A 24,012-nucleotide genomic window follows, 5' to 3' on the forward strand; every position below is an offset into this window, starting at 1 on the left:
AACCGCTACCGGAGACATGAAACTGGGAATCCTGCGAAACTGGGTGAGCCATCGGGTCTCCCCTCTCATCCAAGATGCCACCAGCTACGAGGAGGCCTGCACCATCCTGAAGGCCCACTACGCGTGGCCAATAAACGTGGTGTACGCCAGGCATCTTCTGACTACTCGCACGCAGCGGCATGGTGAGTCACTAGAGGACTTTATACTAAACCTAAAAGTACTGGGCAGAGACTGTAACTGTAAGGCCGTGTCTGCCATTGTGTACACGGAGGAGCTGATTCGAGACTCACTTATTGCGGGCCTCAGTTCAAACTATATTCGGCAGAGACTGTTTGAAAAGGAGGGACTGGACTTAAACAGGCTATAGATATAGCGCGATCGCTGGATATGGCCCAGAGGAACTCTGAATCCTGTTCCCCAGGCCACGCGGCCCACTCCGCCTCGTGCGCGCCGTGGGGGCCGCCATCTTGGAAGCCATCCTCACCTCCCAGGTCTCAGGCCAGCCCAGCACCATCGGAGCCCCAGCCTCCACCCAGGAGCCCCACTACTGCCGCGATGCATCGGGGCCCAAAATGCTACTTCTGCGGTCAGGACAAACACTCCAGGCATCTGTGCCCAGCGAAGGGCACCACCTGTTCTAAATGCGGGAAGAAAGGACACTTCAGCAAAGTCTGCAGAGGGAACCCCGCCTCCAACTCCACCACTGCCGCGTGTGCGCCGTGGGAGCGGCCATCTTGGAAGCCATCTTGTCCACCCTCATGGAGTCCACCATCTTGCCCCGACTACACGGACCTCCAGGACCCACTGGTGGCCTCGATCACAGTGGATCAATCCAGGCCACATCCGTTGTCTAAATCGATGATGGACATGGAGGTAAACGGGAACAAGGTTAAATGCTTGATTGACTGCGGGAGCACCGAAAGCTTTATTCATCCTAGCCTGGTAAAATGACTTTCTCTAACGATAGTCCCCACACAGGGCAAAATCGCCATGGCCGATAAGACTCATACCTCAAAAATTACAGGTTTCTGCGCGGTTATGTTGTCGGTAAAAGGCACCGATTACAGAGATTTTAAACTGTTGATAATGCCAGATCTCGGTGTGAGCGTGATCTTGGGTCTGGACTTCCAGTGCCACCACCAAAGTATCACGCTTACCTACGGTGGGTCCCAGCCGCCCCTCACAGTGTGCGGTCTGGCTACCCTGAAGGTCAAGCCGCCCTCTCTGTTCGCCAACCTCGCACCCAACTGCCGACCCATAGCGACCAAGAGTAGGCGGTACAGCTGGGAGGATAGACGGTTCATTGCGTCATAAGTAGAAAGACTCAAGCGGGAGGGTGTCATCGAATGCAGTACCAGCCCGTGGCGCGCCCAGGTAGTAGTAGTTAAGGGTAGCGAAAAGAAGCGGATGGTGATAGATTATAGCCAGACGGTTAATCTATACACCCAGCTAGACGCCTACCCTCTGCCCCGCATAGCGGATATGGTTAACCAAATCGCGCAATACCGGGTGTTTTCCACCATCGACCTAAAATCGGCATACCACCAGCTCCCCATTAGGCCGGAGGACCGTCCATACACCGCCTTCGAGGCGAACGGACGTCTCTACCACTTCCTCAGAGTCCCCTTTGGGGGTAACGAACGGGGTCTCGGTCTTCCAGTGGGAGATGGACCGCATGGTCGATGAGAACCAGTTAACAGCCACCTACCCATACCTAGACAACGTCACCATCTGTGGCCACGACCAGCAAGACCACGACTCGAACCTCGCGAGATTTCTGAAAACCGCCCTCAGACTCAATCTCACCTACAACGAGGATAAGTGTGTCTTTAGCACCACGTGCCTCTGTATCCTGGGCTGCGTGGTGGAAAATGGGGAAATCGGCCCGGACCCCGACCGATTGCGCCCCCTACGGGAGCTACCCCTACCAAACACTCCCAAGGCCCTGAAAAGGTGCCTGGGGTTCTTCTTCTATTACGCCCAATGGGTCCCCAATTATTCCGACAAGGCCCGTCCCCTCCTGAAATCAACGTCCTTCCCGCTCACAGCCGAGGCCCACGCCGCCTTCAACAGCATTAAACACAACATTGAGAAGGCCGCGCTGCGGGCAGTGGATGAAAACATCCCTTTCCAGGTCGAAAGCGATGCGTCCGACTTCGCTTTAGCAGCCACCCTCAACCAGGATGGGCGGCCCGTAGCCTTTTTCTCAAGAACCCTCCAAGGGCCCGAGATCAGGCACTCCTCGGTAGAGAAGGAGGCTCAGGCCATAGTGGAGGCAGTGCGGCACTGGAGGCACTACCTAGCCGGCAAACGCTTCACCCTGCTTACCGACCAGCGGTCGGTAGCCTTCATGTTTAACAACAAACAGAGGGGGAAGATCAAGAACGACAAAATTCTCAGGTGGCGGATCGAACTCTCCACGTTCGAGTACGACATAATATATAGGCCGGGGGCCCTCAACGAATCCCCCGATGCCCGATCACGAGGGATGTGTGCCAGCATCCAGGGGGACAGGCTACAGGGCCTCCACAATGGCCTCTGCCACCCGGGGGTCACCCGGCTATTCCACTTTATAAAATCCCGTAACCTGCCCTATTCCATCGAGGAGGTCCGGTCTATGACCAGGGACTGCCGCACCTGTGCGGAATGCAAGCCCCGTTTTTTCAGACCCGACCGAGCCCACCTGATCAAAGCTACACGGCCATTCGAGCGCCTGAGCTTAGATTTCAAGGGACCACTCCCATCCACCGACCGCAATGTGTACTTTCTCAACATTGTGGACGAGTACTCCCACTTCCCATTCGCCTACCCCTGCCCAGATATGACCAGTGCCACGGTCATCAAGTGCCTCGGCAACCTGTTTTGCATGTTCGGCATGTCTAACTACATCCACACTGACAGGGGGGCGTCGTTCATGAGCGATGAACTGCGCCAATACCTGCTGTCGAAGGGGATAGCCACGAGTCGGACCACTAGTTATAACCCCCGGGGTAATGGGCAAGTGGAGAGGGAGAACGCGACAGTGTGGAAGGCGGTCACCTTAGCACTAAGGTCTAAAGGCCTCCCCACCTCCCGCTGGCAGGAGGTCCTCCCAGACGTGCTCCACTCGATAAGGTCGCTACTGTGTACTGCTACTAACGCCACTCCTCACGAGAAGATGTTTGTTTTTCCCCACAAATCAACCTCAGGAGTATCCCTACCCTCGTGGCTCTCCACCCCAGGGACAGTCCTGTTACGGAAGCATGTGAGGGGCCACAAAGCGGATCCCCTCGTGGAGGCAGTACACCTACTCCACGCAAACCCACAGTACGCGTACGTCAAGCACGCCGACGGGCGTGAAGACACCGTGTCCATAAAGGACCTCGCCTCGGCAGGAAGCGACGACGACGACCCATCACCACCACCCCCAGAAGAACCTCCACCATCCCCAGAGGTATCCTCACCACCCCCAGAAGTACCTGCAACACCCCCGGCACATGGGTATGCCCAGGAGGGCACCACGGACTCCCGGTCGGAACCCGAGGTACTGTTGCGACGTTCAGGAAGGACTATCACACCCCTGGACAGACTAAATCTGTAGAAGGGGTGAATGTGATGAAATATGCCTTCATCAGACCTGCTTGTATTTTACCTGCTTGTATTGTGTGAACCACACCCTTTTGTTCCTATTGTGTGTATTGGCTACGCCCCTGTCTTTTGCCATATAAAGGTCTCAGGAGCTGTATGAGTCACTCACTACCAGATGAACTCGATGTGGGAAGACCTGCTATGCTGTTATGTTCTTAGTGATTAAAAGCCTTTAGTTGAATCCTTCAAAATCCTTGTCTTTGAGTTATTGAAGGCACATCAGTAGTAAAACGTCCCAAGGTGCTGCACAGGAGTATTTCAAGACAAATGATTTGACACCGATCCACATAAGGATAAATTAGGGCAGGTGACCAAAAGCTTGGTCAAAGAGGTAGGTTTTAAGGAGCGTCTTAAAAGGAGGAAAGAGGTAGTGAGGCGGAGAGGTTCAGGCAGGGAATTCCAGAGCTTAGGGCCTAGGCAACAGAAGGCACGGCAACCAATGATTGAGCGATTATAATCAGGGATGCTCAAGAGGGCAGAATTAGAGGAGCGCAGATATCTCGGGGGGTTGTGGGGCTGATTTAGCACCGTTCACCTCTCTAAGTGCTTCACAGCCAATGAATTGCTTCGAAGTGCAGTACTGTTGCAACGTAGGTAAATAAGCAAACAAATTTGTGCACAGCAATGTCCCATAAATAGCAATGAGATAAATTACCAGATAATCTGTTTTTGGAGGTGTTGACTGAGGGTTAAACATTGGCCAGGAAACATAGAAAACTCTCTCTTCTCTAAATCTTTCAACAGCCGCCTAAATGGACAGACGGGACTTCGGTTTAATGCCTCATCCTAAAGACAGCAACTCACAGGACTGAAGTTAGTGTCAACCTAGATTAAATGCTCAAATACCTGGAATGGGGCTTGAACCTGCTAGCTTATCACCCAGAGGGAGAGAGAGAGTGCCATCGCTGGGACATTCTAACATTTGACACAGTGGGTTAGGGTTGGCTTAGATGTGCACTATGAACTCACAAAGGTCAAGCTGTACAATTAATGACAGACAGTTAGAAAATGCAGTTCAGCATTCTTATCTGCAAGAATTGAGCAGGAATGAGACACTAATAGATCGAAAACTGTTATTAGTATCAAGTATTTTACTGCACAGAAAGAGACTAGTTGGTTCATCACACCTGTGCTGACTCCCTGAAAGAGCTAACCATTCTCCTGCCCTTTCCTTTAATTTTTTCCCCCCAAATATTTTAAAGGCTGTTATGGATTCTTCTTGCACCACTATTCTTTTGCTTTTTAAGTGTTTAAAAAATCTTTTACTCTCCCTCCTTCTGTCAGTCTTTCTTCATAACCCTAGTCTTTTTAATTTTTTTTTTAATCCCTTCTCCATTTTCTATATTCAGCTTGACTTTCTATTATAATGTTAGTCCTGGATTTTCATACGACTCTTTAAGCCTCAACTTTAATTTATGTATCCACGCAACTCCAGCTTTTGCTGTCTCACCTTTACTTCTTGTGGGAATATTTCTAGATTGTACCTTAATCATTTGGAGCGCGAAGGCTTCCCATTGTGCAGTTTTACTTACTGATGTTTATTTCCAGTTTGTCTGGGCTAGTTCCCTTTTCATCTCATTTAAATTAGTTTTATTCCAGTCAAATAACATATCTCACTGTTCCCTCCCCTTTTCAACATTTACAGCAAACCAAATCGCGTTCTGTTTGTTGTCTTCTAGAATGTTCCCCTACCTGTACATGACCTACTTGACCCATTTCATGCGCTTGAACTAGATCCAGCACTGCTTCTTTCGTTGTTGGACCAAAGTCATACTGATCGTAAAAGGCATTCCTGGGCACACTGTAGAAATTCCACCCATTCTTTAACACTTAACGTTACTCTTACTCCAGTCAATCTTTGTAAATTAAAGTTACCCATTATTGTCATATTTTCCCTGCATTTGTTTTTCTTATTTGTCCACATATCTCTTCCTTTCCACTGTTCAGCACTATATAATATATTCCCAATAGAATAACAGTTTCCTTCGTATTAATTCTAATCCAAATAACTTCACTTTTTGCACCATTTCCTATATAATACTGCCACCCTCCTGCCTTTTATCCTATTCTATCCCTGCTACATATTTTGTAATCAGGATTGTTCAGTTCTCAGTCCTGCTTTAGCCTAAGCCGCTTTACACCCATTATTCTTTGCCACACTTAGCTCACTTGGGTATGGTGCATGTGGGCCAATGAATAAGATGTAAAATTCCTTAATCGGAAGTTCCTTTCTTTAAAATAAAAATCTTTTCGGAGTTTGCAAAAATAAATTAGGATCAAATCAATAACCATCATACAGAGTTAACCAGAATACCTATCCATTCACTTAAAATACAGGTTTACGTTTGTTTTGGTCATTTCAGCACAATCAGAGTTCATTTCTCAAGAAATTTTAGGGAAAATATACGTTTCTGTTTTTAATGATTTGAATGTTACAAACTATCAAAAATCAACTGTAATTCCAACAGTAATTATGCACGAGATCTTGTGAGACGTGACATCACTGTAATACGATGGCCAATAGCCCCAGTATCACATTGGTTAGTTAATAGCTCATGTAGTGGGGCCAAATGGATTTGTGACACCGTCGAAGGAGGGAGCAGTAACACCACAACAAATGGGGCGTAGGAATATTACTGGTTGGTGCACACTACTCAGGAACAATTACTTTAGAATGATTCAAACAGCAAGAAGTTATTTCAAGGCTGTAATTTAGTCTTAGAGTTTAGATAGCAGCTATTAGTTGTTCAGCTTTGGGTCACAACCTTTAGGAGATCATCTAAACCCCTTAATTCAATGATATACAATGCCATAGAGTGGTGAGATGTGGGATGATGACTGATCTGGCACGCTGTTCAGCACATGGTTAAGACCAGCAATGCAGCAAAAGCCAAGCCCTTTCCCATGGAGGGAAAGATAAGTCACTACTGAGCCACTCTCATATACCTCCCAGTAGCTAACTCAAGAACTGCATTGATGGAGGCCGAGGAAGAGGTTACCCATCTGACCTCTCAGCCATAGTTGTTGTATGGCTTTGGAGATCCAACTAAGTAGACAGCAATAAGAAGTTTGAAAAAAAATTACAGCCTTGCAGTTATTCCCAAATACTCATTAATACAAAAGCAATTACCATTTATCATATTTCAATAAAACAATGACAAAAAATAAAGTTTATAACTCCATTGGCACGGCAACTCACATTTTCTTTACTCTTCTTAGATCCAGGGATTGGAGGAAGTGATGCAGCCTTCGATCTAAGACAGAAAACCAAAGATAAACTCTTAGATTATTGCACCACTTAAGTATAGAAATTACAGCACAGGAAGTCATTCAGCCCATCATGTCCATGTTAACTTTACTTGAAGGAGCTAACTATTGTCATGCCATTTCCCTGGCATTTCCTTGTATTTTTAACATTCTTCCTTTTCAAATAATTATCCAATTCCTTCTTAAATATTGTTACAGCCTCTGTCTCAATAGTCACTTGTGGTAAAGCATTCCATGTTCTAAAAAGCCTCAAAGTTAAAAAGAAATCTTCTAACTACCCTCCAGTGACAATCCTGAGTCGAAACTCAGAGTATGACCAGTCTAAAGGATATAGAATCAATGGAGAAAATGCAAAAAAGATTTGCAAGGCTGATACCAGAACTAAGAGGGTACAAATATCAGGAAAGATGGCACAGACTGGGGTTCTTTTCTCTACAAAAGAGAAGACTGAGAGGTGACTTGATGGTGATCTTTAAAACTATGAAGGGGTTCAATAGGGTAGGTAGGGTAGGCAGAGAGAGGATGTTTCCACTTGTGGGAGAGCCCAAAACTAGGGGCCATAAATATAAGATAGTCATTAATAAATCCAATCAGGAATTCAGGAGCAACTTCTTTACTCAGAGTGCTGAGAATATGGAACTTGAGCACAGAGCTTGGAGACAGAGCTGGGAGAATGCCAATGTAGTGGATTGCAAGCAGAGTGGAAGAATTTGGTGAGCGCAGGAATTCGGTGGAGGGGAGGAAGGCGGGTGAGACATCTAACTGAAAAGGAGGAGTGGAGCCACAGAACCCAAGGTCTCCAAGCTAATAGACACGAGAGTGGGCCTGCGGGAGAGCAAGAGGAGCGGTCACAGATAAAGGTAGGCCGGAGTGCCTGGCGGGAGCGAGAGTTTCAGGGAGCGAGGTAAGTGACATCAACACAAGGGAAGCAGCTGATTGGCGAGTAGCTGGTGATTGTTTTTTTTTAAGTCTCGAGTTTATTTCTGTTGAGTTACTTAATAGTCTATTAAATAGAGGCATGGAATGCACATCCTGTGCCATGTGGGAACTCCAGGATGTGTCCTGGACAACCACATGTGCAGGAAGTGTCGTCAGCTGGAGGAGCTCAAGCTCCAGGTTTCAGAGCTTGAGCAGCAGCTGGCATCACTGCAGTGCATCCGTGAGGCTGAGAGCTTCGTGGATAGCACTTTTCAGGAGGTGGTCACCCACAGCGTAAGAGTGTGCAAGCAGAGAGGGAATGGGTGACCATCAGACAGACAAGGAGGACCAGGCAGGTAGTGCAGGAGTCCAGAGTGCATCTCACTCTCTAACCAGTATACTGGTGAGGTCAATGGTTCTTCTGGAGAGTACAGCCAGAGCCAAGTCCATGGCACCAAGGGTGACTCAACTGTATGGGGGCGGGGGATTTTTGGGAAAGCAATAGTGATAGGGGATTCTAAAGTTAGGGGAATAGACAGGTGTTTCTGCGGCCGCAAACGTGATTCCAGGATGGTATGTTGCCTCCCTGGTACCAGGGTCAAAGATGTCACTGAGCGGCTGCAGAACATTCTTAGGGGGGAGGATGAACAGCCAGAGGTCGTGGTCCATATTGGTATCAACGACATAGGTAGAAAGAGGGATGAGGTCCTGCAGGCAGATTTTAGGGAGCTAGGAAAGAGATTAAAAAGCAGGACCTTAATCTCCGGATTACTCCCAGTGCCACGAGCTAGCGAGTATAGAAATACGAGGATAGAGATGAATGTGTGGCTGGAGAAATGGTGCAGGAGGGAGGGCTTTAGATTCCTGGGACATTGGGACCAGTTCTGGGGGAGTTGGGACCTGTACAGGCCAGACCGGTTGCATCTCAACAGAACCAAGACCAATGTCCTCGCAGGGGGGTTTGCTAGTGCTGTTGGGGAGGGTTTAAACTAATTTGGCAGGGGGGTGGACACCAGGATGTAGCAATAGAAAGGAGAAACAAAGGGTACAAAGGATTGGGAGAGACATATAGCACTAGAGTAAGAAATAGTATAGTATTAGGTGGGGTCAGACTAAGAGAAAATACAAGAAGGTCCAAGATAGGTTTACAGTGCCTATGTGTGAATGCACGATGTGTGGTAAATAATGGTGGTGAGCTGCAGGCGCAAACAGACACATGGGAATACAATGTGGCGATAACGGAGACCTGGTTCAAAAAAGGGCAGGATTGGGTACTAAATATTCCTGGATAGAAGGTGTTCAGGAAAGATAGGGAAGGAAAGAAAAGAGATGGGGTGGCAGTATTGATTAAGGAGAATATTACAGTGCTGGAGAGAGAGGATGTCCTGGAGGGGTCAAGGACAGAATCTATTTGGTTAGAGTTGAGCGAAACAATAAAAGGTGGCCATTATACTACTAGGAATATTCTATAGGCCGCCAACTAGTGGGAAGGATACAGAAGGGCAAATTTGCAGGAAATTACAGAGAGGTGCAAGAACTATAGAGTAACGATAATGGGGGACTTCAACTATCCTAATATAGACTGGGATAGTAATAGTGTAAAGGGCAGAGAAGGGGAAGAATTTCTGAAGTGTGTTCAGGAGAACTTTCTTGATCAGTACGTTTCTGGCCCAACGAGGAAGGAGGCATTGCTGGATCTGGTTCTGGGGAATGAGGTGGGTCAAGTAGAACAAGTGTCAGTAGGGGAACCTTTAGGGAACAGTTGTCACAGTATCATAAGGTTTAGATTAGCTATGGAAAAGCACAGGGGGCAATCTAGAGTAAAATGATTTAATTGGAGAAAGGCCAATTTCAGTGGGTTGAGAATGGATCTGGCCCGGGTAAACTGAAATCAAAGATTGGCGGGCAAAACTGTAATCGAACAAAGGGCTGCCTTTAAAGAGATGGTTCGGGTACAGTCGAGGTACATTCCCACAAGGGGGAAAGGTAGGGCAACCAAAGTCAGAGCTCCCTGGATGACAAAAGAGAAAGAGAGTAAGATGAAGCAGAAAAAGGGGGTGTATGACAGATGTCAGGTTGAGAATACAAGTGAGAACCAGGTTGAATATAGAAAGTTCAGAGGGGAAGTGAAAAGGGAAATAAGAGGGGCAGAGAGAGAGTATGAGAATAGATTGGCAGCTAACATAAAAGGGAATCCAAAAGTCTTCTATAGGCATATAAATAGTAAACGGGTAGTAAGGAGGGGTGGGGCCGATTAGGCACCAAAATGGAGACCTACGCATGGAGGCAGAGGGCATGGCTGAGGTACTAAATGAGTACTCTGCACCTGTCTTTAACAAGGAAGAAGATGCTGCCAAAGTCATAGTGAAAGAGGAGGTAGTTGAGATACTGGATGGGATAAAAATTGATAGAGGTACTAGAAAGGCTGGCTGTACTTAAAGTAGCTAAGTCACCAGGACCAGGTGGGATGCATCCTAGGATGCTGAGGGAAGTAAAGGTGGAAATTGCAGAGGTACTGGCCATAATCTTCCAATCCTCCTTAGATACGGGGCTGGTGCCAGAGGACTGGAGAATTGCAAATGTTACACCCTTGTTCAAAAAAGGGTATAAGGGTAAACCCAGCAACTACAGGCCAATCAGTTTAACCTCGGTAGTGGGGAAGCTTTTAGAAACGATAATCCGGGATAAATTAACAGTCACTTGGACAAGTGTGGATTAATTAAGGAAAGCCAGCATGCATTTCTTAAAGGCAAATCGTGTTTAACTAACTTGATTGAGTTTTTTGATGAATTAATAGAGGGATGATGAGGGCAATGCAGTTGATGTGGTGTACATGGATTTCCAAAAGGCATTTGATAAAGTGCCACATAATAATAGGTTTGTCAGCAAAGTTGAAGCCCATGGAATAAAGGGGTCAGTGGCAGCATGGATGCGAAATTGGCTAAGTGACATGAAACAGAGAATGGTGGTGAACAGTTGTTTTTTGGACTGGAGGAAGGTACACAGGGGTCGGTACTAGGACCACTGCTTTTCATGATATATATGAATGACTTAGACTTGGGTGTACAGGGCACAATTTCAAAATTTGTAGCTGACACAAAACTTGGAAGTATAGTGAACAGTGAGGAGCATAGTGATAGACTTCAAGAGGACACAGACAGGCTGGTGGAATGTGCGGACACATGGCAGATGAAATTTAATGCAGAAAGGGGAGATGTGATACATTTTGGTAGGAAGATTGAGGAGAGGCAATATAAACTAAAGGGTACAATTCTAAAGTGGGTGCATGAACAGAGAGACATGGGGGGTATATGCGCACAAATCATTGAAGGTGGCAGGGCAGGTTGAGAAAGCAGTTAAAAAAGCATATGGGATCCTGGGCTTCATAAAGAGGCAGAGTACAAAAGCTAGGAAGTTATGATGAACCTTTATAAAACACTGGTTCGGCCTCAACTGGAATAGTGTGTTCAATTCTGGGCACAATTTAGGAAGGATGTGAAGGCCTTAGAGAGAGTGCAGAAAAGATTTACAAGAATGGTTCCAGGGATGAGGAACTTCAGTTACGTGGATAGACTGGAGAAGCTGGGGTCATTCTCCTTAGAGCAGAGAAGGTTGAGAGGAGATTTGATAGAGATGTTCAAAATCATGAGGGGTCTAGACAGAGTAGATAGAGAGAAACTGTTCCCATTGGCAGAAGGGTCGAGAACCAGAGGACACAGATTTAAGGTGATTGGCAGAAGAACAAAAGGCGACATGAGGAAAAACTTTTTACACAGTGAGTGGTTAGGATCTGGAATGCACTGCCTGAAAGGGTGGTGAAGGCAGATTCAATTGTGGCTTTCAAAAAATAATTGGATAAGTACCTGAAGGAAAAACATTTGCAGGGCTATGGGGAAAGGGCAGTGGAGTGTGACTAGCTGAAGTGCTCTTGCAGAGAGCCGGCATGGGTTCGATGAGCCAAATGGCCTCCTTCTATGCTGTAACCATTCTATGATTCTAACTCGATGCCACATGGAGTGGTTAAGGCGAATAGCATAGATGCATTTAAGGGAAAGCTAGATAAGTACAAGGAATAGAAGGTTATGTTGATACGGTTAGATGAAGTAAGATGGGAGGAGGCCTGTGTGGAGCATAAATACCGACATAGACCTGTTGGACTGAATACCTCCTCCACACAGCACAGAAGTAGTCAGGACATGTTGAAAGATTACAAACATATACAGACGTGCTGATCCTGTGGGTCAGAAAGTGAACATGCATCAATCGCACAAATAGGTTGCTACAATAATATTGTATTATATGTGAAACCATTTGAAGTGCACCAAGGCTTTCAATTGTAAGTTGCAGTTTGATGGAGTATGGGTATGCATGGTAAGCAATGAAAGAGTTGCAGCATTGTGCAAGGGCTTGTGATGGGCCAGCCGTACACATGCAACAAGTTGACAGGCAGCACTTTTCAGTATACCTACTTGGGCCATGCAGCTGGTAAATAGACTTGGCAGGTTCCCTAAATTGTGGCAACTTACACATCTGATGCCAGGTCCTATGGGTATTGTACAGAGCACTAACCTTGGTCACCACCTCTTGTCAGGCACGCTGTTGTCCTCTGGAGATAGTGCCCTGGAGAGCCAAACAGGACAACCCTCCTCAATCATACCTCATGCAGTAGCACCGCCATGCCACCAGCCATTAAACAAGAGGCCACAGGCGGAGTTTCCTGTTTACACAGTTGTTTTGCCAGTTACTTGTTTTCCCAATACAGTCTTTGGCAAGATTGAAAAAAGGACTAAAAAGTTACCACGTCTCTAGAAAGGTTGAAAAAAAATTGCTCTGGGTGCAGCCAGTTGCGTTTAAGTGGCCACATCGCTTTAATTGCAGCGCACAGCCCTTTAACGGCTGATGGTGCACAGGATTTCCATCCCCTCCACCCTCCACCCCCCCCACCCCCCGCCCACCTTCTTTGGCAAATTACCAGTCCCAAGACCCAATCCAGAGCAAGAGCTCTTGAATATGAAATTAAATCCAGCCCGTAGCCAGTGAAGGATCTGCCCTGCACGATTTGTAACCAAAAAGCCTGTTGTGCTCTGGTGCCACTGTCACAGCTCTGGGACTAGACAACATACACCTCTCCCTGTGGGGAGTTTTGCTGTATCTTGGTGATTGCACCTCTGTTACACAATGGATTACTTAAAACTTCCAAAGACTTCTGTCTGATTCTCAATGATGGCCAAGCAATCTTCCATCTAAAGTTGCTCTGGATGAGAGGCCATGATGGAGGAATCCCCTTCTATGGTACTTTCCTCCTCAGAGTCTCCTTTTCCATTACTTTACCTGTCTATCTGAGTAACCCTCATCTTCCACCTGGTTGGGATCTAGTCCCAAATATGTCACCAGATTAGTTTGGATTTTTTAGGATGACCCGACAAATGCAACATTAGAACCAACTTGCAATTAAATTGGACTGGTGACTAGCATTGTGGACGTGAATTAGAGAAATTCCATTTAAAAAATGATTGGCTTAAAATAGTATTTAAGCAAGGCTATCCTTACCCTTACCCATTAGATCTTCTTGGGCACGATTTAGTGAAAATCAGTTCACTATAGGGTAACTTCTTAAATTTATCTCTGCCCACAGCTACATAGCACCCTCCATTTTCAAGTTCTGTGCCATCATTGATGGATCTTCCATCCAATGCATGAAGCCTAGAAGAAATTAAGTGCAAGCATCAAATCACACTGAAATAACATTATGCAAAATCATGCAACCTGTTCAAAACTTGATGCAAAGTTACAGTGAAATAAATAATGACTATAATTTTGGAACTATAAGCATTTGGGATTAGGATACAGCCTAGAGTGTGCAATAACAGCCTCATGAGTCAGCTGCTGTTTTTTGGTTAGCTTGCTGTGTTAGCACTGAAAATTTTTAAATTACAGCTATGACAGAATTTTGACAGAGATTGATTAAAATGCGTTCACATGACACAAATTAGGCTCTACCATCAGTTATTAATTAATTCATAAAGGTAACAATCTTCAGAAATCTGGTGCACAATGATATCTATCTGCAAGGGTCTTTATGTTTTCTTCATATTTATGTGAGAATGAGAGTATGACTATGGTATTTACTGAGTACATGACAACCATAAACTAGCAGAACAACTCGTACACGTTATACAAATTATAGCCTGGATGTTATGGTAAATCAACAACTCGTAAGACACACTCTGCACCAATGACCTCTGTCTCTTTTATATCACAAAGAGGATAGTATCCAAGTGCTCAAGCCAAAGGGTAACAATATAAAACACAACACATACTGGCTGCAGTTTTCTGGGTTTAAAGTAAAGGGCTAGAAATTCATCTACTTACCGCCACGCCGTAGCGCCATAAAATGGCGATAAAATGGCAGCCATCGCTCTATCGCCAGCTAGTGGTGGGTTCCACAGTGGCCACCATATTCCTCTCCCTCTTTGCGCTGCCGGTAACTGGCAGTGCCCTGGGGAAAAAAAGGCGGCGTGGTGACGTCAATCAGCGTGCAACGCCGACTTTACTTCACCAACGCGAACTTCGACCCGAGTGCTGAATTCAGGGGGTCCCAAGCAGGCTGACAGTGGCGATGTCTGCAGCTCTTAAAGGGACACACACATCATTCAGGTAAGCTTGAATTTAAGTGTTTGGACTGGGTTTTATTGGTTTTACTGAAGTGGTGGGTTGCTGCAATAGATGTGAAAGTTTTTTTTAAAGTGTGTAGGGAGTGCTGCTGGATGCTTGCAAGGGCTCGGATGGCAAATGAAGGCCTTTGAGAAGACAGAAAATGCTGCGAATACTCAGCAGGTCATGCAACATCCGTGGAGATAAAAACAGAGTTCACGTCTCAAGTCAACGTGCTGCCTGACCAACTGAATATTTCCAGCATTTTATGCTGTCATTTCACATTTACAGCATCCGCTTGCAGAGGGAAGAGGAAGATGCAGAAGAGGTCAAAGCCGAAGAGGAGGAATCAGACGGAAGGATGCATCCCAGAGAGCCCCTTTGTGGCTGGGCTATCCAGCATGGAATCATCTGCCTGTGGTCCCACTGGCCAAGCAGGCTGCCTCTTCTTGTTGACCCACTGGCTGGGCAGGCTGCATTTCTTGGGTGTGTGAAATGAGGAAGGCACAAGGGTGGAGTTGTGCTGACGGGAGGGCGGGAAAGCAAGAGGTGCATGCCAGAAACATTGAAACATAGAAGATAGGAGCAGGAGTAGGCCATTCGGCCCTTCGAGCCTGCTCCGCCATTCAATGAGATCATGGCTGATCATCCAAATTCAGTACCCTGTCCCTGCCTTCTCCCCATATCCCTTGATCCCTTTAGCCTTAAGAAATATATCCAACTCTTTCTTGAATATATTTAATGAACTGGCCTCCATCGCCCTCTGTGGCAGAGAATTCCACAGGTTCACCACTCTCTGGGTGAAGAAATTCCTCCTCATTTCAGTCCTAAATGGCTTACCCCTTATCCTTAGACTATGACCCCTGGTTCTGGACTCCCCGGCCATCAGAAACATTCTTCCTGCATCTAGTCTGTCCAGGCCTGACAGAATTTTATAGGTTTCGATGAGATCCTCTCTCAATCTTCTAAACTCCAGTGAGTATAAGCCCAATTGACACAATCTCTCCTCATATGTCATTCCTGCCATCCCAGGTATCAGCCTGGTGAATCTTCGCTGAACTCCCTCCATGGCAAGAACGTCCTTCCTCAGGTAAGGCGACCAAAACTGCACACAATATTCAAGGTGTGGTCTCACCAAGGCCCTGTACAACTGTAGCAAGACATCCTTGTTCCTGTACTCGAACCCTCTTGCTACGAAGGCCAACATACCATTTGCCTTCTTAACCGCCTGCTGCACCTGCATGCTTACCTTCAGCGACTGGTGCACAAGAACACCCAGGTCTCTCTGCACTTCCCCTTCTCCCAATCTATTGCCATTCAAATAATAATCTGCCTTCCTGTTTTTGCCACTAAAGTGGATAACCTCACATTTATCCACATTATAGTGCATTTGCCATGTTTCTGCCCAATCACCCAACCTGTCCAAATCGTACTGGAGTTTCACGACATCCTCCTCACAGCATACCCTCCCACCCAGCTTTGTGTCGTCTGCAAATTTGGAGATACTGCATCCAATTCCCTCGTCCAGATCATTAATATATATTGTGAACAGCTGGGGTCCTAGGACCGATCCTTGCAGTACTCCACTAGTCACTACCTACCACTCGGAAAACGACCCGTTTATTCCAACTCTTTGCTTTCTGTCCGCCAACCAGTTCTCTATCCAAGTCAATACCTTGCCCCCAATCCCATGTGCCTTAATTTTGCATGCTAATCTCTTATGCGGGACCTTATCGAAAGCCTTCTGAAAGTCCAAATACACCACATCCACTGGTTCTCCCTTATCTATTTTACCAGTTACATCCTCAAAAAATTCCAGTAGATTAGTCAAGCATGATTTACCTTTTGTAAATCCATGTTGACTTCGTCCGATCCTGTCACTGCTTTCCAAGTGCTCTGCTATTACATCTTTTATAATGGACTCTAGCATTTTCCCCACTACCGATGTCAGGCTTACCGTTCTATAATTCCCTGCTTTTTCTCTACCACATTTTTTGAATAGTTGGGTAACATTAGCTACCCTCCAATCCATGGGTACTGTTCCAGAGTCTATTGAGTTCTGGAAGATGACCAGCAATGCCTCTACTATTTCTAGGGCCACTTCCTTAAGTACCCTGGGATGTAGATTATCAGGCCCTGGGGATTTATCGGCCTTCAGTCCCATCAATTTTTCTAACACCATTTCCCTACAAATATTGATTTCTTTCAGTTCCAGCCTTTCATCAGGCCCTATGTTCCCCGGCATCTCTGGGAGGTTATTTGTGTCCTCCTTTGTGAAGACAGAACCAAAATATGTATTTAGTTGGTCTGCCATTTCTTTGTTCCCCATTATAAATTCCCCTGATTCTGACTGCAAGGGACCTACGCTTGACTTCACCAATCTTTTTCTCTTCACATATCTATAAAAGCTTTTACAGTCAGTTTTTATGTTCCCTGCAAGCTTACTCTGATATTCTATTTTCCCTTTCTTAATTAATCCCTTTGTCCTCCTTCGTTGAATCCTAAACTGCTCCCAATCCTCAGGATTATTGCTTTTTCTGGCCAATTTTTATGTCCTCTCCTTGGATCTTATGTTATCCCTAATTTCCCTTGTTAGCCACGGTTGAGTCACCTTTTTTGTTTTATTTTTATGCCAAACTGGGATGAACAAATTCTGTAGCTCATCCATTCGGTCTTTGAATGTTTGCCATTGCATATCCACCGTCAACCCTTTGAGTGCCATTCCCCAATCAATCCTACCCAACTCGCTCCTCAGACCATCGTAGTTTCCTTTATTTAAATTGAGGACCCTAGTCTCTGAGTCAACTACTTCATTCTCCATCTTAATGAAGAATTCGATCATATTATGATCGCTCCGACCCAAGGGGCCTCATACAACAAGATTGCTAATTAATCCTTTCTCGTTACATAATACCCAGTCTAAGATGGCCTGATCTCTGGTTGGTTCCTCGACATATTGGTCCAGGAAACCATCCCGTAAACACTTCAGGAATTCCTCCTCCACAGTACGAGGATACCCACATCTTGTATCCTTTCAGCCCCGCTGCTGGCCAAGGGCTTGACCATGACCCTGCGAAGAATGGCCTGCAACGTCTCCTCCAAGGGGGTGAGGTGAGGCTAGGAATGGGAGATATGTCTCGTTATTGGGGCAGATTGTTAGGAGGGGAGTGATTGGGGGATGTGCATTGAGCAGTGTGTGAGGCTAGTGGTGCAGTAGGTTGGAGACAGCTTTTGAAGATGCATTCACTGACCTTGACCAGTGGTCGGAGGTCATGAAGCTTCTTTGCCATTGGAGCCAGGTGGGGGATGGGGGCGCGACACTGCTGTCAGTGACAGCCTTAGTGATGTACTCCCACATCGGAGGGCCTCCTGGCCCCTGTGGGTAGAGGGCCGTTCTTGCAGTGTTGGACCCCTACACAAAGTTGGAGTGCTGCGTGTCAGGCCCTCGGTGCCACTTCCCTGGCTTGCTGAGCCATTTGTGTTAGTCCGGAGGCAGTTTTCCCATTTGTTGAGGTTCGAAAGGTAATTCAGCTTTAACAGCTGAATATTCACATTTGGAACTTTTTAAAATATTGAATATTTCTTAAAAGGCAGAAAGGGCTGAAAAATGTATGATTCACTGCATTTTATTTTGTATTGCTTCAGTGTGCATGGCCCCTTTAATTCTTAGACCGCTCCGTTACCCACAATTCCTTGCGAGCTCTACAGCTTCGCTCACAAGAGGCTGTGGGAAGTTGCAATGCCGGACCTTAGTGTTCAGTGGCGTCAGTCGCTCCCGTAAGCAGTTGGGAGGTTCTTATGTAGAAATTGACTCACACTCCTCTTGTATGCTAGTGGGACCGAGGGGTCGAACAACAGAACCTCTCGGCTGCGTGAATCCTTCCGCATCCAGTGCTACATAGAATAGAATCATACAGCAGAGGAGGCCATTCGGCCCATCATGCCCATGCCAGCTCTCAAAGAGCTACCAATTAGTCCCATTCCCCTGCTCTTTCCCCAAAATCTTGTAATTTGTTTTCTTTTTAAGTATATATCCAATTTTCTTTTGAACGTTACTATTGAATCTGCTTCCACCAGCTTTCAGGCAGTGCATTCCAGATCATAACTCACTGAGTAAAACATTTCTCCTCATCTCCCCCCTAGCTTTTTTACCAATTATCTTAAATCTGTGTCCTCTGGTTACTGACCCTCCTGCCAGTGGAAATAATTTCTCCCTATCTACCCTATCAAAACCCCTCATAAATTTGAACACATCTACTAAATCTCCCCTTAACCTTCTCTGCTCCAAAGAGAAAACCCTTGCCCTTTTAAACCTTCTCGCAGAACTCTGCTGCCTAACTGACCTTTTTTGTACCTGTGTTTCTCTTTTTGCTTTAAACGGTCCGACTCAAGTGTCAGCATTTAGTCAACCTCCCCCGAGAGCGGAGTCCACCAACGTATCTTGGCAATGATCCCTGCTGAGTTCAAATGAACAGGATTGTCACAACAGCAATGGGCGTGAACGGTCGCTGGAATTTCAAGTCACCTTTGATTGTCTCCAGGACACTATGTTCAGGTACCCTACCTGAAACCTTATGCACACTAACCAACCCTGCCGGCCTGTGAATTTGACCCCTTTAAAAGCAAGCTTTTAGCATAAAAGGACATTTTAAAATAACTTAAATCTAGCTCCTTTCGATGGTAAAATGGGTAAAGAAATCCAAAAAGTTGACACCCCATCACTTAATCATGAAAAAATTACATTTCTAATAGGTAATGGGATTTTAGCCACCATCGAGTCTGTCCATTGTCGATCATCTTTGTTTGGGGGAGGTCCAAGGAGAAGAAATCAACTGATATGATTTCATTTCAGTTCCAATTTGAATTCAGCTTTTGTAACTAAAGCCATTTCCTTCTCCCCGCACAAGTTTATATCACCACCTTCAGTCTCTCCATTTTGTCATTTCTTGACAAAGACCTCCAGACAGTAATGTCAGAAGATTTCTCCCTAATTGCAGCAATTATCATCACTTTAGTTTGGCACCTTTGCTTTTGACTAATGTTAATGTGGCGACTCTTTTTCTGCTCTGCCTTCAAGTGATTCTTTAAGTTGCAGGGTTGTCAGTAGGAGAAAAGTTCAAAGAATAGATTCAACTCTGATCTCCACAATAAAATATAGTACAAATATTTAGAGGCTCTCTTTTACATCACCGAGTGTCAATGTTTCATATCACTCAAGTATGTAGGTTAGAAAAATTCCCTCAACAATCAATATCTTACAATGTATTAATTAAACAAGATGCAGTTGCTTTCCACGCCTCAAATCTCTGAGAATTTAGATCTCCAATACTGTGAGGATCAGAGATCAAGTTATTTATTGCATGGTCTGTCAGTGACATCCATATTGCACACCTGGCACCAACGACACACTGTCAAGTGTAGGGAGTTTGCAAAATTCCCCCACCTCGCCTGCTTTCCAAATCAAACAAAGTTGGCCACTTTTTAAATGTACAAAATGGAGTTCTGGGACACGTGACCAATCATATCAGAAACCGTTTTAGGGGACTAGGCACCAGAGACACCATTGTGTGACTGAAACCAAAAACAATGAGGGCCGGTGATAAGGCCGTTAGTGGGAAGTCGGCCGTTTTGCAGCCATTTACAGTTAACAAAGTAACCTGGGACACCTCTCGATCTGGGGGAGGCAAGGCAGATCGAGAGAGTATAACTGTTTTTAGTAAGCAGACAGAAAGAGCAGTTGGAGACACTTCGACTTGGAACACACTTCGGGAGAGACAGCTTCTACACTTCACTGCGATTTCATCCTGGGACTTCGCTGCAAAAGGAAACTTCGAGGACTCTACTGGGAGAAGCAGTCTCCAAGACGGGGAAGGCTATGCGCAGCAGGCCTATGCTTTGGTAAGCAGGCGAAGCTCCCGGTCCATACTGCCTCCTGATTTAAACCTGACTGTTACACACCCACCCCCCCCCCCGTGCCCACCACCTCAGGCAGGGATTCAGAGTGGAACCAGGAAGACACGGGACGGAGTGCACCATCCCGGTACGGACCGGAGCACAGAGCGGGCCTCGCTAAACAGCGCAGCCCAACCCAGGAGGGAAGCCTTTTCGCCCAGCCAAGGAGGAAGATCCACTACCTGACTGACGGGAGAGTGTGTGGCCAGTGCACACTGAACTTTACCAGGCCAGACCAACTAAAGCTGCAGTCCCAGGACAACCTAAAGGCCTTTGTTCCAATGCATTGGGTGAGCATGAGAGTCTGACCCCCCCTTTAGTTCGACCTAGGTTAGGGATATTGTAGGAGGTGGGGATAAGGCTAAGGGGAGTGTTAATGTGTGATACCCCTCGATGTGTCGTACTCGCGTGCCCTGTGTTTTGAATATATAGTATTCCTTTTTTTTTCTTTTTAAAGTGTATAGAGCTGTAGCCTTGGTTTAGTATCATTGAACCAATTAATTTCTTTGCTTGCTTGTTTTGTTTTATTTTTCTCTCAATAAAACCGTTATTATTTTAACCTTTCACCTGCTTGTCTGTCTCGAGCTTGTTATTCTGCGCATCAGCTGCCTGGTGGGATCCCAGTGTCAGAACTAAGTGGGAGTGTGGGGACGCCTCGAAAACGTCCACTGGGTCAGGCCCGGGCCAAACCGACCACCCAACCAACAACCCCTACAAAATGGCGACCGCGGCAGGACACTGGGCGCAGGCATCTGGTGTTGTAGATGGCGAGTCGAATGAGACAAGCTTGATGGACGAGAGAATCTCGGACTGTGTGTTCAGGAAGGTGAATCTCACTAAGAAGTGGATCACCGCTCTGCTGATGGCTGGCCGTCCGGTGGATGCCGCAGCTCAGTGGACGCAGGGGAGGGAACACAAGAGATCTCTTGAAAAGGCTGTGTGGCTGTGCTGCTACAAAAAGCAGGTACAGCTCCTGGATGGGCTCGTCGCAGCCCAGGCAGCCAGGTTAAAGGAGCTGGAACTGGAAGTCCAGGAGAAGGCTCAGGCAGGAGAGAAGTTAGTTGTGGCGCTGCAGGTTCTCGCACAGGAGAGGGTGCAGCTCTTAGGGGATTATAATTCCCAGTTGGAATACCTGCGGTGTCAAGTCACCGAGGCCAAGGGGAATGAGTTTAGGCTGCGGGACAAAAGTGCCCGCTTGGTAAAGGAAGTAAAAGAACAGGAGGAGAAAGTCAGGGAAGTGAAGGCAGCCTATAAGCTGGCCAGTGAACAGGGGTTCGGGGAAGCTGACCACAGCCCCTGTCAGGAGAAGATAGAGAGTCTTAGCCGAGCCCTCCGGAAGGCCAAGGGCATGGTATGCCTGATGAATCCGAAGGTGGGTCAGGCGGATTTTCTGGGGAACGAGGGTAGGACCATTTCACCATCCCAAGTGGTACCTAGGGAAGCAATAGAGGAAAGAGAGGAAACCGCGCGTCCACCACCCACTACTCCGAGTTTCGGGGAAGTGTGGCACCAAGGGGAGGTGAAGGCGGAGGTGGTCCAAGCCCCGGCTAGGACGGGAGCAGGGCCCATGTGCCCGGCCCGGCAGCTGAGGTTAGGTCCGCCCGCCGAAGGGGAAAGGGAAGGGCCTCTCCAGAACCAGTTTGTGGTCCCTTTTAATACCCAACAGCTTAGGAGTATGGTGAGCCATATTCCAAAGCTCTCCCAGAAGGGAGATCCCTCGGTTCATTTTAGGGAGGTAGAGCAGGCAGCCAGCGTCAACGACTGTGATGACGCTGAGCAGGCCAAAATGCTGCTATTTTCCCTAGAAAGCAGCCTCCTCCAGTCCTTCTCTGACGGGGATAAAAGAGGTCAGAGTGGGTACGAGGAGCTCAAGGACGCAGTCTTAGAGGCACTGGGCATGGATGAGGGTAGTCCATTCTCCCGTGTGGAGAAAACGGTCCAATTGGTGGAAGAGACTCCGCAAGCTTTTGCGGACCGGCTGTGGCCGGTGTACCGGAGAGCTTGCCCAGGGACGCCCAACCGGGCGTTCCTGAACGGAGATCTCCTGACCCATTGGCTCCGTTGCTTGGTGGCGAACAGCCTGCCGCAAGTTAGAGCAAAAGCGGAAGTTTGGTTCGACCCCAAGGACCCCGGGGCCACAGAAGCCGGGGTGATCCGGCAGCTCACCCTAGCCTACAAGAACGGTCGGGCAGCCGAAGCGCTCCCAGCGAAAGGGAAGCTGCATGAGGCAAAACCCGGGCCGGGTAGGAAGGAGTGGCGCCAGGAAGGGACTACCCCAACACACCCCAAACTTAATTGTTACGGGTGTGGTAAAGATGGCCACTGGCGGAAGGAGTGTAGAAACCCTTGGAAAGAGACCAGGGGGAAGGTGCCCACTGCCCCAGCCCAACCGGCGGGGGCAGGACCCAGCCAGGTCGAGATAACACTGGACGCCGTACGGTCCGTATTGTCTGGCCAGGGGAAGGTAGCAATGGCCACCGGCGCTCTTACTCCGGCAGCCCCAGCCAATTCCCAACCCTGACTAGCAAGAACGCAACCGGTCCACCTGTGCTCTGTCCGCTATGACAAGTGGGGGAGAACCCTCGTGGAGATGGGGGTGGAGAGGCTGAAGGGGACCTATCTGCTGGATACGGGAGCATCAAGCACCGTAATCTATGCAGATAACCCCGCCGCCTCGCCCCTCTCCAGCGGGGTCCCCTACAGTCTATCGGGATTTACAGGGAAGGAACAGGCTGGGTCAGTGTCCATCCCGCTTTCCATCAAGTTGGGACCACTCCACACCACATGGAAGTGCATCCTGATGAGGTGGGAGGTGGAGGGTGGAAGGGGAGTCCTGGGGGCCGACTTCATTGTAGGTCACGGGATTCTGGTGGATCTAAGGAACCACTGCTTGTGGGGAGCAGGTGGAATAAAGGATGGTGAGGTAGCAGTGATCCCGGGAAAGGAAGGGAAGGGGACTCTCTGCACCATGAAGCCAAAGGGAGGCTACGACCTCGGGCTTATGGTCAGTGGTGTCCCCGAGGAGTTTCGGGCATTCGTGAAGGCGCACCTGGCCACGTTTGCCACTCACCAGCACGACTGCGGTAGGGTCACGGGGTTTGAGGTCACGGTAGACGGGGATCCCATGGCCTGACCACAGAAACAGTATAATTTCCCCAGGGAAGCTGAGCCAGACATGGAAGCAGCCATGTCCTCCCTAGTGCAGCAGGGAGCTCTGAGACCTATAGCAACCCACGTGAACTCTCCATTGTGGCCAGTGAGGAAACCGGACGGTGCCTGGAGAGCCACGGTGGACTATCGGGTCCTCAATACTAACATTCCTGCCTGCGCCCCCACCGTGGCAGCAGTCACTGACCTAATTGGGAGTATCCCAGCATCCGCGACCACGTTCACGGTACTGGATATTTCAAACGGGTTTTGGTCCATCCCTGTACGGAGGGAGGACCAGTACAAGTTTGCCTTTACGTTTAGGGGGCAACAGTACACTTGGAACTGCTTGCCACAGGGCTTTCACAACAGCCCCAGCATCTTCCATCAGTGCATGGCAGGTAGCATCAAGGAGTTTAGCAAGCCCAGACAACTAGTCCAATATGT

At 47.5% G+C, this 24,012-nt stretch overlaps 1 protein-coding gene across 6 annotated transcripts in view; it reads right to left on the bottom strand.

Annotated features, from left to right (window-relative positions):
• Positions 1 to 24,012, bottom strand: part of LOC147117722 (doublecortin domain-containing protein 2-like) — a 365,165-nt gene that overhangs the window by 233,775 nt on the left and 107,378 nt on the right. For all 6 annotated transcript variants that reach the window (XM_085988936.1, XM_085988938.1, XM_085988935.1 and 3 more), the window contains exons 5-6: positions 13,369 to 13,515; positions 6,827 to 6,881 (exon numbers count right to left, since the gene is read on the bottom strand). In XM_085988936.1, coding sequence (XP_085845062.1) covers positions 6,827 to 6,881; positions 13,369 to 13,515 — 202 coding nt within the window. The remainder of the gene's footprint in view (positions 1 to 6,826; positions 6,882 to 13,368; positions 13,516 to 24,012) is intronic.

This window comes from Somniosus microcephalus, chromosome 5, assembly GCF_052327205.1.
Source record: "Somniosus microcephalus isolate GS21.2 chromosome 5, FLI_Smic_1.0, whole genome shotgun sequence".
Classification (NCBI taxonomy): domain Eukaryota; kingdom Metazoa; phylum Chordata; class Chondrichthyes; order Squaliformes; family Somniosidae; genus Somniosus; species Somniosus microcephalus.